This window comes from Sapajus apella, unplaced genomic scaffold (genome assembly GCF_009761245.1).
Source record: "Sapajus apella isolate SASKATOON/1434 unplaced genomic scaffold, GSC_monkey_1.0 scaffold71, whole genome shotgun sequence".
NCBI lineage: Eukaryota > Metazoa > Chordata > Mammalia > Primates > Cebidae > Sapajus > Sapajus apella.
Genome location: NW_022437011.1, coordinates 7,974,144 through 7,990,429, shown reverse-complemented (window position 1 = coordinate 7,990,429; position 16,286 = coordinate 7,974,144). Strand labels below are relative to the sequence as shown.

The window sequence follows — 16,286 nt, the reverse complement described above, 5'->3', positions numbered from 1 at the left end:
GTGCCTGTAATCCCAGCTACTCAGGAGGCTTAGGCAAGAGAATTGTTTGAACCTGGGAGGCGGATGTTGCAGTGAGCCAAGATCGCACTAGTGTGCTCCAGCCTAGGTGACAGAGTGAGACTCCGTCTCAAAAAAAAATGTTACTGGCCAGGTGTGGTGGCTTACACCTGTAATCCCAACACTTTCGGAGGCTGAGGTGGGAGGATTGCTTGAGCCCAGGAATTCGAGACCAGTCTGTGCAACAAAGTGAGACCCTGCCTCTCCACCCAAAAAAAAATTAACTCAGCATGGTGTGCACCTGTAGTCCCAGCGACTCAGGAAGCTGAGGCTGGAGGATCTCTTGAGCCACAGAATTCAAAGCTGCAATGAGCTGTAATTGCACCACTGCTCTCCAGCCTGGGTAGCAGCGAGACCCGTTGTCAAATAATTAAATAGTCTGGGTGTGGTGGCTCATGCTTGTAATCCCAGCACTTTAGTTGGCTAAGGCAGGTGGATCATGAGGTCAGGAGTTCCGGACCAGCTTGGTAAAACCCTGTCTCTACTAATACAAAAAGCCAGGCATAGTGGCAGATGCCTGTAATCCAGCTACTTGGGAGGCTGAGGCAGAGAACTGCTTGAACCTGGGAGGTGGAGGTTGCAGTGAGCCAAGATCATGCCATTGCACTCCAGCCTGGTGACAGACTCCATCTCTGGAAAAAAAAAAAAAAAAGTTTTAAACGTTGTTTGAAGGCTAACTCCAGTTTTAAGTATTACTGAAATTGGCCAGGCATGGTGGTTCACACTTGTAATCCCAACACTTTGTGACGCCAGCGCAGGAAGATCACTTGAGCCCGGGACATCGAGACCAGCCTGAAAAACATAGCAAGACCCTGTCTCTACAAATAATAAATTAGCCAGGTGCGGTGGCACGCACCTGTGGTCCCAGCTACATTGGCAGCTGAGGTGGGAGGATCATGACCTTGGCTAGTGGAGGCTGCAATGAGCTGAGATCATGCCCCTGCACTCCAGCCTGGGTGACAACCCCAAAATTAAAAATCTCAGTTATATTCCAACTTCTCTTAATAACTAAACTTTTTGTTTGTTTAGCTATAAGCCACTGCACCTGGCCAACTAAACGTTTTTAAAACTCTAGTGAAACGAAATAGTTCCGGGTTCAGTGGCTCACGCCTGTCATCCCAGCACTTTGGGAGGCCAAGGCGGGCAGATCACCTGAGGTCAGTAGTTTGAGACTAGCCTGGCCAACGTGGTGAAACCCCGTCTCTACTAAAAATACAAAAAGCCGGGCGCGGTGGCTCAAGCCTGTAATCCCAGCACTTTGGGAGGCCGAGGCGGGTGGATCACGAGGTCAAGAGATCGAGACCATCCTGGTCAACATGGTGAAACCCCGTCTCTACTAAAAATACAAAAACATTAGCCGGGCATGGTGGCGCGTGCCTGTAATCCCAGCTACTCAGGAGGCTGAGGCAGGAGAATTGCCTGAACCCAGGAGGCGGAGGTTGCGGTGAGCCGAGATCGCGCCATTGCACTCCAGCCTGGGTAACAAGAGTGAAACTCCGTCTCAAAAAAAAAAAATTAGCCAGGTGTTGTGGCAGGCGCCTGTAATCCCAGTTACAACCTCCCAGTGGGAGGTTGAGGCAGGAGAATTGAGGCAGAATTGCTTGAACCCGGGAGTCAGAGGTTGCAGTGAGCTGAGATCAAGTCACTGCACTCCAGTCCACTGACAGAGCAAGACTGCATCTCAAAAAAAAAACCAAAAAACAAAACAAAAAACAGATATGGTGGCTCACGCCTATAATCCCAGCACTTTGGGAAGCTGAGGTGGGCGGTTGACGAGGTCAAGAAATCAAGACCATCCTGACCAACATGGTGAAACACCGTCTCTACTAAAAATACAAAAATTAACTGGGTGTGGTGGTGATGCGTGCCTGTAGTTCCAACTACTTGGGAGGCTGAGGCAGGAGAATCACTTGAACCTGAGAGTCAGAGGTTGCAGTTAGCCGAGATCACACCATTATACTCCAGAGTGGCAACAGAGTGACACTCCGTCTCAAAAAAAGAAAAAAAAGAAAACAGCTTTTTTTCTAAACAGATGGTGGCTATGATGAAAAAATGAGTATTAGATAAATATCACTTTATAACAAAATATTTAGATATGTCACACTGGAGCACAGTTTAATAGTCTAAGCCTTCTTAAGAAAGGGGTTTAAGCCGGGCGCGGTAGCTCAAGCCTGTAATCCCGGCACTTTGGGAGGCCGAGGCGGGTGGATCATGAGGTCAAGAGATCGAGACCATCCTGGTCAACATGGTGAAACCCCGTCTCTACTAAAAATACAAAAATTAGCTGGGCATGGTGGCGCACACCTGTAGTCCCAGCTACACGGGAGGCTGAGGCGGGAGAATTGCCTGAACCCAGGAGGCGGAGGCTGCAGTGAGCCGAGGTTGTGCCATTGCACTCCAGCCTGGGTAACAAGAGCGAAACTCCATCGTGGAAAAAAAAAAAGTCACAGATCTTTTTGCCTTTACTAGAACTATAGTTTATTAGGATGCTAAGGAAGTAGAAGATACAGACTTTGTGAGGTGATAGAAAGGTATTCACTTAGTCCAAGAGTTAGAAAATGAAATTCCTTCTTACATGGACATATTTCAAACAAGAAAGGAAAAAAAAATAACATTGTATTCCTAAAGCAGTCTTCAAAAGGCATGTGAATAAACACAAGCTCTAAAAGTTGGGAGAAATTTGTGGAAAAGGTCCATTTCATTTTCAGTTGGTAGAGAAGGTGATAAATGAGACTAGCAAACCAAATGGAAGGTGTAAGCATCTGGTGGGGGTGGTGGGTGGCAATATGGAGACAAATGTAATAAGAACAGGGGTTATACTAACCAATAGGGAGGTGTACGTACGAGTGGAGGGAACAAAATAAGGCTAAATTTTTGGAGGACTTTGGCAGATTGAGAAATTTATATTTGAGGTGATAGCTATTATAAAGCCTTGAGTAGAATAACTGTATTTGTTGAGAGAAGATAGGATTAAACATAGGAAAACTGACTAGGAGACCAAGGCATTTGTTCAGGAAAGGATGGGCACAGAAAAACTATGGTGAGAGAAAACTGGGAAGAGGACTTGCTTACTGAGTACGAGAGAAGGAAGAATCAAAACAGAATTGTGGGCTCTGTAGACTAAGAAAAATGGCATGGGGATAAGGAAATAATGATTTTGGAGATAAAGGAAATGCAATTTTCGTTTTAGAAAAGTTATAGGAGGTGGTAGGGCATCTAAAGGGAATTGACTTTTGGATGCATGGAGAAATGAGACCACAATTCATATAAGAAGTAAAGGTGGCAGGGTGCAGTGGCTCACGCCTGTAATCCCAACACTTTGGGAGGCTGAGGTGGGCAGATCACCTGAGGTTGGGAGTTCGAGACCAACTTGACCAACATGGAGAAACCCTGTCTCTACTTAAAATACAAAATTAGCCAGGCTTGGTGGCAGGCACCTGTAATTCCAGTTACTCGGGAGGCTGAGGCAGGAGAATCGCTTGAACCTGGGAGGCAGAGGTTGCAGTGAGCCAAGATCTCGCCAATGCACACCAGCCTGGGCAACAAAAGCGAAACTCTGTCTCAAAAAAAAAAAAAAAAAAAAAAAGAAGTAAAGGTGGAGAGATTTGGGAGGCACCTGAATAGAGGTCAAAGCTGAAACCTCAAAGTATATATACATTTTTAAAATACATTAATAAGAAAGCAGAGGACCAAGCAGGAGCATAGAAGACAGGGATTTATTGAAAGTTGTAAAAGGGAGAGGAGAAAGAAAGGTGTAAGAAAACCAAGATAGTGGTGTAATGAGAGCACGGGAAGATATTTTTAAGCTTGATGTTTCTCAATATCGAGTTGAATATGACCAGAAGGATGCCAAAGGCAATTCTAAAGTGTGTTTTGAAGATTTCATGGTTCATGGGTTAAAAATGTGTATATGCTGAGGAAAATATCCCTTGTCCTCTCAAGTTTTTTGCCTTCCGGTTTAATTATAGATGATTTGGGCTAGCGGAAAATGATTGAGCTAGCTATGCTCCAGTTCTTTCCCTTCTTTTGGCATGAGCATGAGGAATTCTAAGTAAAAATAATTATTAGATAATATTAATATCTCTATTATACTATATTGTATGGTATAACATCTCTATTATACATGGGGATTTTTCTTTATTACCAAAGACAAAGATAATGTCATCTCATGTATCCCTTCAGCTAGTTTTTAATTCTCCCTAATGATGAATACTTGAATACAAAGAAATTTCTGGCCTTTTATTTTTCTGCTGAACTCAGGAGATGGAGGTGCCTCAGGAATATTTATTTGAATGAATTTAATGCATTTTTTCCTGTGTATTTACAGATGAGACATGAGTGGGTTTGGTTGGATTCTGATCAAGATTATCCCAATGACTCTGAGTTGAGCAATGATTGCAAATCCCTCTTCAGCTCATGGGACTCCAGTCAGGATCTTGATGTGGGCAGCTGGAGGGAAACTGAGGATCCAGAGGCTGAGGAACTAGAGGAAAGCAGCCCAGGGAGAGAAACTAGTGAACTGCTTGTTGGGGATAGAGGCAGTGAGGAATCTCAGGAAGAGGCAAAGCAAGTCAGCCACCAGAACCTCCTCCACTTTCTCTCTGAGGTAACAGTGAGCTGTTATTTCCAAAGCTGGAAGCCTCAACTTTCTAGGAGAATGCTTATCCTTACATGCTTCTACCACTTTTAATATTGTTTACTAAAATATAAGCTCCACAGTGTCAGGGACTAAGTTAATTGCTGAGTCCCCAGCACTTTGTGCCAATAGAGAATATGCACTAAATACATGCATCTTGGGCTGGGTGCAGTGGCTGATGCCTGTAATCCCAGCACTGTGGGAAGCCAAGGCCAGTGGATCGCTTGAGGTCAGGAGTTTGAGACCACCCTGGCCAACATGGTAAAACCCCGTCTCTATTAAAAATACAAAAATTAGCCGGGCGTGGTGGCATGCACCTGTAATCCCAACTAGGCAGGAGGCTGAGGTGGGAGAATCGGTTGAACCCCGGAGGCAGAGGTTGCAGTGAGCCAACATCACGCTACTGCACTCCAGCCTGGGCAACAGAGTAAGACTCCGTCTCAAAAATAAAAAATAAATACATGCTTTTTGACTGAATTTCTAATACCTCAGTCATTAGGTGCTTGGGTCATAAGGACTGCTTTATGGGTATCCTTGTAATTCATGCTTTTGGAGTTGTGGAAAGTCATACTTGCCCAAATTTTCCTTGAAGCTTAAAGTGTTATGACTTTAAGATAGTATTTTAAAGTCATTACCTTGGTTAAGGACTGAGGACCAGAAATAAACAGAATTGGACAGAGAGTTATACATATGCTGTTACTGAACACATTTAGGAGAGCTTAGGTCAAGATCAGCAAGCATCCAGTTCAAATGTTACTACTTCTCTCTGCAGTGTCTGTGGTAGACAAAATTTTCAACACTTTATTCTAAACAGCCACTGTCTTTTTTTTTTTTTTTAGACAGCCAGTCTCAATTGATCAGAGTTGACATTTGAGATGAAAAATTAGAACATAGGCTAGGCACAGTGGCTCATGCCTGTAATCCCAGCATTTTGGGAGGCCAAGGTAGGTGGATCACCTGAGGTCAGGAGTTCAATACCAGCCTGGACAACGTGGTTAAACCCCATCTCTACTAAAAATACAAAAATTAGCAGGTGCCTGTAATCCCAGCTGCTTCGGAGGCTGAAGCAGGAGAATCACTTGAACCCAGGAGGCAAAGTTTGCAGTTGGCATGTCATTGCATTCCAGCCTGGGCAACAAGAGTGAAACTCCGTCTCAAAAAAAAAAAAAAAAATTAGAACATAAACTCCTGGAAGAGGCAAGGGCCATATCTTTCTTGTTCACTGTAACTTCCCCCCCACCAACTAGCCCAGTGCCTGTGTATATATTTGACAGATTTTAAATGATTGAATTAATTAAACCATTTTGTTCTCTCAGACTTAGTCACTGTGACAGTGTTAGCGTGTGGCATTGTTGATATGTGGATGATTTTCATTGGTGTTCCTGTGCATCTAATAATAAACTTTGATTGCAGGTAGCTTACTTAATGGAGCCCTTGTGCATTAGCAGCAATGAATCAAGTGAAGGCTGCTGCCCTCCATCTGGTACCAGACAAGAAGGAAGGGAAATTAAAGCTAGTGAAGGAGAAAGGGAGCTCTGCAGAGACACTGAAGAGCTTTCAGCCAAGGGATACCCCTTAGTAGCTGAAAAGCCACTGGGAGAAAATGGAAAGCCAGAAGTGGCTTCAGCTCCTTCAGATATTTGTGCAATTCAGGGACCACCCACAGGGAGTGAAGAGGTAAGCAAGAAACTTGTATCAGCTGTCTCATAGTCTTCTGCCCGGGGAAGCAGAACAGAGTGATTAGAGCATGTAGGCTAAATCCAGAAAGTTAAACTATCTGGATCCAGATTCTGGATTTAGCACTAGTTTTAGCTGTGTGACCTTAAGCATGTTAGTGAACATTTTAGAACTTCAATTTTCTCTGCAGAAATGTAATCATAGCACTCTATTTTGAGGGTTTGCTGTGAGGTTTAAATGAGACAATTCATGTAAAGCACTTAGCACAGTGCATGGCTTATAGTAAGCAATCAGTAAAATTTAGAATACCATCATTATTACTATTATCTGGCAGGTGGGTGCAGTGGCTCATGCCTGTAATCCCAGTGATTTGGGAGGCTGAGGTAGGAGGATCCCTTGAGCTCAGGAGTTCGAGACCAGCCTGGACAATACATGGAGACACCGTCTCTACAAAAAATTTAAAAAAAAAAAAATTGCCGGGCACGGTGGCTCACGCCTGTAATCCCAGCACTTTGGGAGGCCGAGGCGGGTGGATCACGAGGTCAAGAGATCGAGACCAACCTGGTCAACATGGTGAAACCCCGTCTCTACTAAAACTACAAAAAATCAGCTGGGCATGGTGGCACGTGCCTGTAATCCCAGCTACTCAGGAGGCTGAGGCAGGAGAATTGCCTGAACCTAGGAGGCGGAGGTTGCGTTGAGCTGAGATCGCGCCATTGCACTCCAGCCTGGGTAACAAGAGTGAAACTCTGTTTCAAAAAAAAAAAAAAAAAAATTAGCCAGGTATGGTGGCATGTACCTGTAGTTCCAGCTACTTGGGAGTCTCAAGTGGGGCCCAGAGTTAGAGGCTGCAGTGAGGCATGATGATGACACTGCACTCCGGCCTGGGCAACAGAGTGAGACCCTGTCTCAAAAAACAAAATTACCTGTTAGCTAGAGTAGTTAACTCCAGGGCCACAGGTGATCATGATGGTTTTTAAAGAATCCAATGAGAATTGGGCAAATAATGCTTTTCCATTTGGGTGGAGGTGGGTGGCACAGAGTCAAAGTCCTCCAGCAAGATTGTTACCAATAACTCATTGACTTAGGTCTCGTTAAGTCAGCTTTCTTTAATTTCTTTTGTAGCTTTATATACTTGACCTCTTCTCACCTTAAGGGCAGCCTTCATTTACTCTATGCAAGTAAAATGATTGTGCAGATAGTAAATCTCTTTCTAAATGTTCCTGTGTTTCCTGTCATTTCCAGGGGGAGGCTCAGCAAGAATCCAAAGAGGAGGACCAGGGTGAAGTATATGTGTCAGAGATGGAAGATCAGCCCCCTTCAGGTGACTGTGATGATGCCTTTAACATTAAGGAGACTCCCTTGGTGGATATATTTTTCAGCCATGCTACCTCCTCAAAGCTGTAAGCATAGACTTTCATCCAAGTTTGTTAAGATTCATACTTCTACTTCTGTTTATGCCTATTTGAATCATGAAATGGATTGCTTTTATAAGTTAAAGAAAATTAGAGTTGGAAAACACACGAAAATAGAATTAAATATAATTTAAACACCATATAAATAGAAGTCTACATGTTCTCTTGTTACAAAACAAATCTGTTTCATCAACATTAGGACTGTCTTTCAAGGCCAGGCGTGGTGTCTCACACTTGTAATTTCAGCACTTTGAGAGGCCAAGGCAGGAAGATCCCTTGATCCCAGGACTTCGAGAGAAGCCTGGGTAACAGAGGGAGACCCTGCCTCTACAAAACAAAAATTAAAATAAAAAAAAAATAGCCACATATGGAGTCACTTGCCTATAGTCTCAGCTACTCTGGAGGCTGAGGTGGGAGGATCGCTTGAAGGTCAAGGCTGCAGTGAGCCATGATTGTGCCACTGTACTTTAGCCTAGTCTGTATCATTCCAGCCCGGTGATAGAGCTAATATTATACAAACTATGCCTAACGCACAAACTATGCTGCTTTTTTTTTTTTTTGAGACGAAGTCTTGCACTGTCACCCAGGCTGTAATGCAGTGGCTCGATCTTGGCTCACTGCGATCTCTGCCTCCTGGGTTCAAGCAATTCTCCTGCCTCAGCCTCACGAGTAGCTGGGACTACAGGCGTGTGCTACCATGTCCAGGTTTTTTTTTTTTTTTTTTTTTGTATTTTTAGCAAAGACAGGGTTTCACCATGTCGGCCAGGATGTCTCTATTTCCTGACCTCATGATCCACCCGCCTTGGCCTCCCAAAGTGCTGGGATTACAGGCGTGAGCAACCATGCCCGGCCTTCTTTTTTTTTTCCTTAAATAGACCCAGGGTCTCGCTCCATCACCCAGGCTGGAATGCAGTGGGCACAATCATGGCTCACTGCAGCCTTGACTTCCCAGACCCAAGGGATCCACCTACCTCAGGCTTCCAGGTAGCTGGGACTACAGGCATGGGCCACCACACCCAGCTGATTTTTTATTTTTTGTACACCATGTTGCCCAGGCTTGTCTTGAACCCCTAGTTTCAAGTGATCCTCCTGCCTCAGCTTCCTAAAGTGTTGGGATTACAGGTATGAGCCACTGTGCCTGGCCCAAACAGTATCTCTTTTTAAAATATTAAAATAGCTTTTATGAACTTGAAATGGAAAATTATTTTTATGTAGAAGAAATATTTTTTAAAAGAAAAAAATTAGGCCAGGTGCAGTGGCTCATAACTGTAATCTCAGCAGTTTGGGAGGCTGAGGCAGGAGGATTACTTGAGCTCAGGATTTTGAGACTAGCCTGGGTAACATAGTGAAACCTCATCTTTACAAAAAATAAACAAAATTAACTGGGTGTGGTGGCATGCACCTATAGTCCCAGCTATACAGGAGGCCAAGGCAGGAGGATTGCCTGAATTCAGGAGGTGAAGGTTACAGTGAGTTACGATCATATCAGTGCACAGCCTGAATAACAGAGCAAGACCCTGTCTCAAAAAACAAAACAAGAAAAAAAGGAAAAGAAAAACATTATTTTGAAGTTCGTGATCTTTGTTTCTCTTTCATGTATTTTAGGGAATTGTTTATATCAAACTTGTCTAATCCCCAGCCTGCAGCCCAGCACAGCTTTGAATGCAGCCCAACACAAATTCTTAAAACATTATGAGATTTATGCACAGACTTTTTTTTTTTTTAGCTCATTAGCTATCGTTAGTGTATTTTAATTTTATGTGTGGTACAAGACAATTCTTATTCTGCCAGTGCAGCCCAGGGAAGCCAAAAGATTGAACAACTCTGGTTTATATAATTGTCTCATCTTTCTATAGATAATTATAGGAATAAAGAACACATTTTAAAATCTTTATTTTTCTTCTTTCTTTTTCTCTTCTTTTTCCATCTTTTTTTTTTTTCACCAACCCAGTATCTTTTGACTTCAAACATTTTAAAATCTTAATGTGGAGGGCTTTTTTTTTTTAAACAGGAAACAAAAAATCTTAATTTTTTTTCTTTTTTTTTTTTTTTTTTTTTTTGAGATAGGATCTCACTCTGTTGCCTAAGCTGGAGTACAGTGGCATGATCTTGGCTCACTACAGCCTCCACCTCCTGGGCTCAGGTGATCCTCTCACCTCAGTCTCCTGAATGGCTGGGAACACAGATGTGCACCACCATACCCAGCTGATTTTTTTTGTATTTTTGGTAGAGAAAGGGTTTCATCACATTGCCCAGACTGATCTTGAACTCCTGGACTCAAGTGATCCTCCTACCTTGGCTTCCCAAAGTCCTGCGATTATAGGCATGAGCCATTGTGTCCAGCCTGAAGTGAATTACTTTTTAAAGTAGAAAAACATGGAGGCCAAGGCAGGCGGATCACCTGAGGTCGGGAGTTCAAGACCAGCCTTACCAACATGATGAAACCCCGTCTTTATTTTTTTAAAAATGAAATAAAATAAAAATAAAAATAAAAACAAAGTTGTTTTTATCTGTGACTCCTGGCCTCAAGCAATTCTCCCGCCTCAGCCTCTCAAAGTGCTGAGATTACAGGCATGAGCCACTACACACAGCTAAGTTACTTTTGCTCTGGTAATAGTCTTTTTCTGGACAATGTCAGATCTATCTACTGAGAGAATATAGTATGAACTGTTTGCTTTTTCCATCAGTATATCCCATATCCACCCAGTTATCTGTGGAAAAGCAAAACTAACAATTATTCTCATGTTTTTTCATTTAAGAAATACAGCTGATATATATATATATCATATATATCATATATATATTTATATATAACACATAAATTTATATATATAACAGATAAATCTGCTGTTCAAACTATCTATAATATATATATATTATCTATACTATACAATATATAATATATATGTGCTGTTCAAACTATATATATAATATATAGTTATATATATTATATATAGTATATTATATATATGTGCTGTTCAAACTATATATATAATATATAGTTATATGTATATTATATATAGTATATATATACTATATATATATTATATATATAGTTTGAACAGCAGATTTATCTATTTATTTTTCCCTGTAGAGACAGGGTCTGTTTTATTGCCCAGGCTGGGTCTTGAGCTCTTGGCATAAAGCAATCCCGCCTCAACCTCCCAGAGTGCTGGGATTACAGGCCCGAGTCACTGTGCCCAGCCTAGATTTCAATTTTTGGTACACAAATAGTTTAAAATGTAGATTGGTGAGGAATGCCTTCATTTGCTTTTCTGTAACTCCTTAAGTATGGGCAATAGAGTGCTGAGATGACACATTGTGACCGTACAAACAGCAGGAAATCTGCAAGATGAGACATTTTATCTCATGATAGTTCATAGTCTTGGATGGTAAACTCTACATCCTTATCTTAGAATTTAGATTAAATATGAAATCTTTATTAGAAAGCAGTAGATATCCAGCCTGGGCAACATAATGGGATCTTGTCTCTACAACAAACACTGAAATTAGCTGCAGGGTGTGGTGGCATGTGCCTGTAGTTCCAGCTACTTAGAGGCTGAGGCAGGAGGATCACTTGAGCCAAGCAGGTTGAGGCTGCAGTGAGCCATGATCACACTACTGCACTCCAGCCTGGGCAACAGAACAAGACCCTCTCTCAAAAAAACAAACAAACAAAAAAATTGGCTGCATGTGGTGGCTCGTGCCTGTAATCCCAGCACTTTGGAAGACTGAGGTGGGTGGATCACTTGAGGCCAGGAGTTTGAGACTTGCCTGGCCAATGTGGCAAAACCCCCTCTCTATGAAAAATACAAAAATTTGTTGGGCATGGTGGTGTGTACCTGTAGTCCCAGCTACTTGGGAGGCTGAGGCAGGAGAATTGCTTGAACTGGGAGGTGGAGGTTTCAGTGAGCTGAGATCATGCCACTGCACTCCAGCCTTGGCAACAGAGCAAGAATCAGTCTTAAGAAAATAAAATTTAAAAATTAAAAGAGAAAACAATAGTTATTAATAGATATTAGTAACTAAGTCTGCTTGGCCAGATAAGGAGAGATTTAAAAAACTTCAGATAATTAGGTGCATGTCTTAAGAAAACTTCATTACCCACCTGGGGGAGACAGAATATTATTTGTGAAGTTACTGTCTCTTTTCTGTCATGTTTTATCCCATAGGACTGATCTAAGCCAGGATGACCCTGTTCAGGATCATTTGCTATTTAAGAAGACACTCCTGCCAGTCTGGAAGATGATTGCCAGTCACAGGTAGGTCTCCAAAGTGGTGATAGGATTATGTTCAGAACTGAAGCAGTAATACACATTGGGTTTTAAGCATAAAAAGAGATATGTTCATACCTCAAATGAGCCATAGTTGAAAGGCAGATTCTATATCTAAGCCTGATTTATCTCAAAGTACTCACAGCTGCTTTAAGTCAGTCCAAGAAATAGTTGCTGTGCCATTTAAATTGCCTCTAGAAATTGGTTCCTATTTCTTGATAAAATTTGTATTTAAAATGTATATTCTTCTTTTCAATCTGGTGGATTCTCTTTTTTCACAGAGACAAGGCCTCAGGAACTTTGAACAAATTTCTGAGCCCTAAATCAGTATATTGTAATAATAGTTAAATATTTTATAGTTTTTTTTTAAACTCTCTATCAAGAGGGAACAAATGATTTCTTTCTAATGGTGCTCATAGTCTGTATTCCCCTGGAGGAAGTCTACTAAGAACTGAGCTTCTCTTCTCGTTTAGAAAACCTTGCCAGGGTTTCTTTATCCTCTCTGGGTTTGTCCCTTAACAGATTCAGCAGTCCATTTCTGAAGCCTGTGTCAGAAAGGCAGGCCCCAGGGTACAAGGATGTGGTAAAAAGGTCAGTAAAAAAGGGGTCAATAAAGTTTGGTTGCTTTTATATCTGCCTTTTCATTTTTTATTTCCCATCTGTTATTTTTATTACTTATAAACTCAAGATATGTTTCATAGCCAAATAAGTTTATCGAGTTATGATGAGCTCAGTATTATATCTTCATTTGAGAAGGAATGCAGAGAACAACAGGATGATATAGACTTTTTATTTATTTTGTAATATGACTTTTAAGTCATATGATCCATTCATTACATATCTATCTCTATTTATCTATGTGTGTGTGTGTATATATATATATATATTTTTTTTTTTTTTTTTTTTTGAGGTGGAGTTTCGCTCCTGTTGCCCAGGCTGGAGTACAATGGTGTGATCTCTGCCCATTGCAACCTCTGCCTCCTGGGTTCAAGCAATTCTTTTGCCTAAACCTCCCGATTAGCTGGGATTACAGGCATGCGCCACCATACCCAATTAATTTTGTATTTTTAGTAGCGATGGGGTTTCTCCATTTTGGTTAGGCTGGTCTCCAACTCTAGACCTCTACCCACCATGGCCTCCCAAAGTGCTGGGATTACAGGTATGAGCCACCGCCATGCCCAGCCTTTATTTTATTTTATTTTTTTTTGACAGAGTCTCACTCTGTGAGGCTGGAGTGCAGTGGTACAATCTTGGCTCACTGCAACATCTGCTTCCCAGGCTGAAGTGATTCTCCAGCCTCAGCCTCCCCAAGTAGCTAAAACTACAAGCAAGAGCCACCACGTCTGGCTAATATTTGTATTTTTTGTAGAAACAGAGTTTTGCCATGTTGCCCAGGCTGGTCTTGAACTCCTGAGCTCAAGAAATCTACCTGCATAGGCCTTCCGAAGTGCTGGGATTACAGGCATGAGCCTTGGCACCTAGGCTGATCATTAATTATGATCTTAAATTAGCCTTTGGTTGTTTTTGACACTATTCTTTTGGAGCAAAACTTTAAAAGGAACCCTGTATTCATTCAGTTAGTTATAGGTATACTAAGGCACAGATGTCAATCCAAATGGAAGTTATGAACATTGGTTGATGTAGTATTTTGGAATTTTATTTTTATTAAAAAAATTTTTTTTGAGACAGGGTCTCACTCTGTTGCTGGAGTACAGTGGTGCAATCATGGCTCACTGCAGTCTTGACCTCTTGGGTCAGGCAGTCCTCCCACCTCAGCCTCCCTAGTAGCTGGTACTACAGGTGTGTGCCACCACGCCCAGCTAATTTTTGTATTTTTTGTAGAGACAGAGTTTCACTGTGGTGCTCAGGCTGGTCTCAGATTCCTGGGCTCAAGCAAGCCACCCGCCTCAGCCTCCCAAAGTGCAAGGATTATAGGTGTGAACAACTATTCTGTATTTTTTTTGTATTGTAATAAAAATTCTTTTTTGTTTGAAAGGTTATTAATAACTTTTTCTTCATAGTATCACTATGAGGAGGAATTTTTATATTTTTTGTAGATATGGGATCTCAGTACATTGCCCAGGTTGGTCTTAAACTCCTAGTCTCAAATGATCCTCCCACCTCGGCCTTCCAAAATGCTGGGATTGCAGATGGGTAATCCCAGCCTATTTTGGATTTTATAGCATAGGTCATCTAAAATGCTATCATAAACTTGTGTGGTAATAGAGTATAAAAGATCACGATTGGACCTTTGGAGAGTCACTTGTCTGTACTGCTATAGCACAATACTGTAGGCTGGATAATTTATAAACAATAGAAAATTTATTTCTCTTTGTTTCGGTTCTGGAGGCTGGGAAGTCCAAGATCAAGGCACTGGTAGTTTTGGTGTCTGAGGTGGGTTACTCTCTGCTTCTAAGATAATGCCTTGTTGCTGTATCCTCACATGGCAGAAGGGGCAGAAGGGTAAGAGGGTGGTCTCTTCGATATGCAGCCCTTTTATAAGGATGCTAATCCCATTCACGAGGCCAGAGCACTAATGACTTAATTACCTCGCAAAGGCCCCGCCTCTTAATACTGTTGCATTTGGGATTAAGTTTCAACATGAATTTCAGAGGGGATACCATCATTCAAACAGTAGCAGAGACAAACTTCTTTAGGAACAAGGAAAGTAAAGCTTAGGGGAGCTCAGTCATGACTTGCCTGTGATCAACCAACAGTTAATAGCAGAGCTAGAACTAAGCCCTAGATTCTTACCTCCAGTTCAGTCTTCTTTCTAAACTGCTGTGCCTTCTCTTATACATCTACTTTCTGTGTCTCATTAATGTTGTCATAATGTTCACTTGATCCTCCTTTCATCTCCATGAAAGGAGAAAAAAATTATTCTTAGCTTTTTATTTGCATAGTAGGAGAAGCAGATTAAATAATATGGGACTGTACCTTGTAAATAGTGAATAACTACTGTGTGATAAACTGAGCATTGGCACTCTTTAAACTTTGGTACCTGGGACCAGCACCCCTCCTATGATAGCAGAGTGTAGTGGCTTGGCCTGTGTCCTTTGGAGTCAGGCTGCCTCTGAATTGGAATTTAGGCTGTGTGCCTTTGAGTGAGTACTTAACCTTTTTAGATTTCAGTTTCTTCATCTGTCAAATGGAGATACTGTAATAAGGCTGGGCTCGGTGGCTCATGCTTGTAATCCTAGCACTTTGGGAGGCCAAGGCAGGTGGATTGCCTGAGGTCAGGAGTTCAAGACCAGCCTGACCAACATGATAAAACCCTGTCTCTACTAAAAATACAAAAATCAACCAGGCATGATGGCACGTGCCTGTAATCCCAGCTACTCAGGAGGGTGAGGCAAGAGAATTGCTTGAACCCAGGAGGTGGGGGTTGCAGTGAGCCGAGATTGTGCCACTGCACTCCAGCCTGGGCAACAAGAGTGAAACTCTGTCTCAAAAAAAAAAAAAAAATGGAGATAATAATGATACCTACCTTACAGGTTTATTGAGAGGTTTAAGTGGGTTAGTACAGAAATACAGTGTTTGGCCTATTGTAAACAGGGAAATGTTAACAGCTGTTGCTATTTTATTATCTGATGGGGGTTATCTTTGCTACTGTTTTCATTAAGAACTGGTTAGTTCTTCAAGAGAGCATGTCAGGTTATGATATGTTCCACACAAAGATTTGATTTTCTGTTTTTTCTTGGCCACCTGCAGACCTATGGACTTAACTACCCTGAAGAGACATCTCTCTAAGGGTCGGATTCGCACCATGGCCCAATTCCAGCGAGATCTGATGCTGATGTTCCAAAATGCTGTAATGTACAATGACTCTGATCATCACGTATACCATATGGCTGTGGAAATGCGACAAGAAGTCTTGGAGCAGATTCAGGTACGCTATGTAAAGAGCTGTAGCCTCTGGAATCTTGATTTCAGAATGTCTATTAGAATAAAGATGATTTTAGGCCGGGCGCGGTGGCTCAAGCCTGTAATCCCAGCACTTTGGGAGGCCGAGGCGGGTGGATCACGAGGTCAAGAGATCGAGACCATCCTGGTCAACATGGTGAAACTCCGTCTCTACTAAAAAAATACAAAAAAAAATGAGCTGGGCATGGTGGCACGTGCCTGTAATCCCAGTTACTAAGGAGGCCGAGGCAGGAGAATTGCCTGAACCCAGGAGGCAGAGGTTGCGGTGAGCCGAGATCGCGCCATTGCACTCCAGCCTGGGTA

At 42.1% G+C, this 16,286-nt stretch overlaps 1 protein-coding gene and 1 long non-coding RNA gene across 3 annotated transcripts in view; one reads left to right on the top strand and one right to left on the bottom strand.

Annotated features, from left to right (window-relative positions):
• Positions 1–3,599: 3,599 nt before the first annotated feature.
• LOC116531543 (bromodomain-containing protein 8-like) overlaps positions 3,600–16,286 on the top strand; it is a 13,989-nt gene continuing 1,302 nt past the window's right edge. Inside the window, exons 1-6 of one of the 2 annotated variants that reach the window (XM_032250383.1) lie at positions 3,600–4,663; positions 6,107–6,370; positions 7,616–7,773; positions 11,958–12,047; positions 12,582–12,650; positions 15,771–15,948. In XM_032250383.1, the coding sequence (XP_032106274.1) occupies positions 4,385–4,663; positions 6,107–6,370; positions 7,616–7,773; positions 11,958–12,047; positions 12,582–12,650; positions 15,771–15,948 (1,038 nt within the window). In that variant the 5' untranslated portion in view covers positions 3,600–4,384. The remainder of the gene's footprint in view (positions 4,664–6,106; positions 6,371–7,615; positions 7,774–11,957; positions 12,048–12,581; positions 12,651–15,770; positions 15,949–16,286) is intronic. The other variant, XM_032250384.1, reaches the window with a different exon arrangement.
• The window catches only part of LOC116531546, a 4,026-nt gene continuing 2,001 nt past the window's right edge, over positions 14,262–16,286 (bottom strand). The window contains exons 2-3 of the long non-coding RNA XR_004260475.1: positions 15,825–15,997; positions 14,262–14,915 (exon numbers count right to left, since the gene is read on the bottom strand). This is a non-coding gene — a long non-coding RNA (uncharacterized LOC116531546). The remainder of the gene's footprint in view (positions 14,916–15,824; positions 15,998–16,286) is intronic.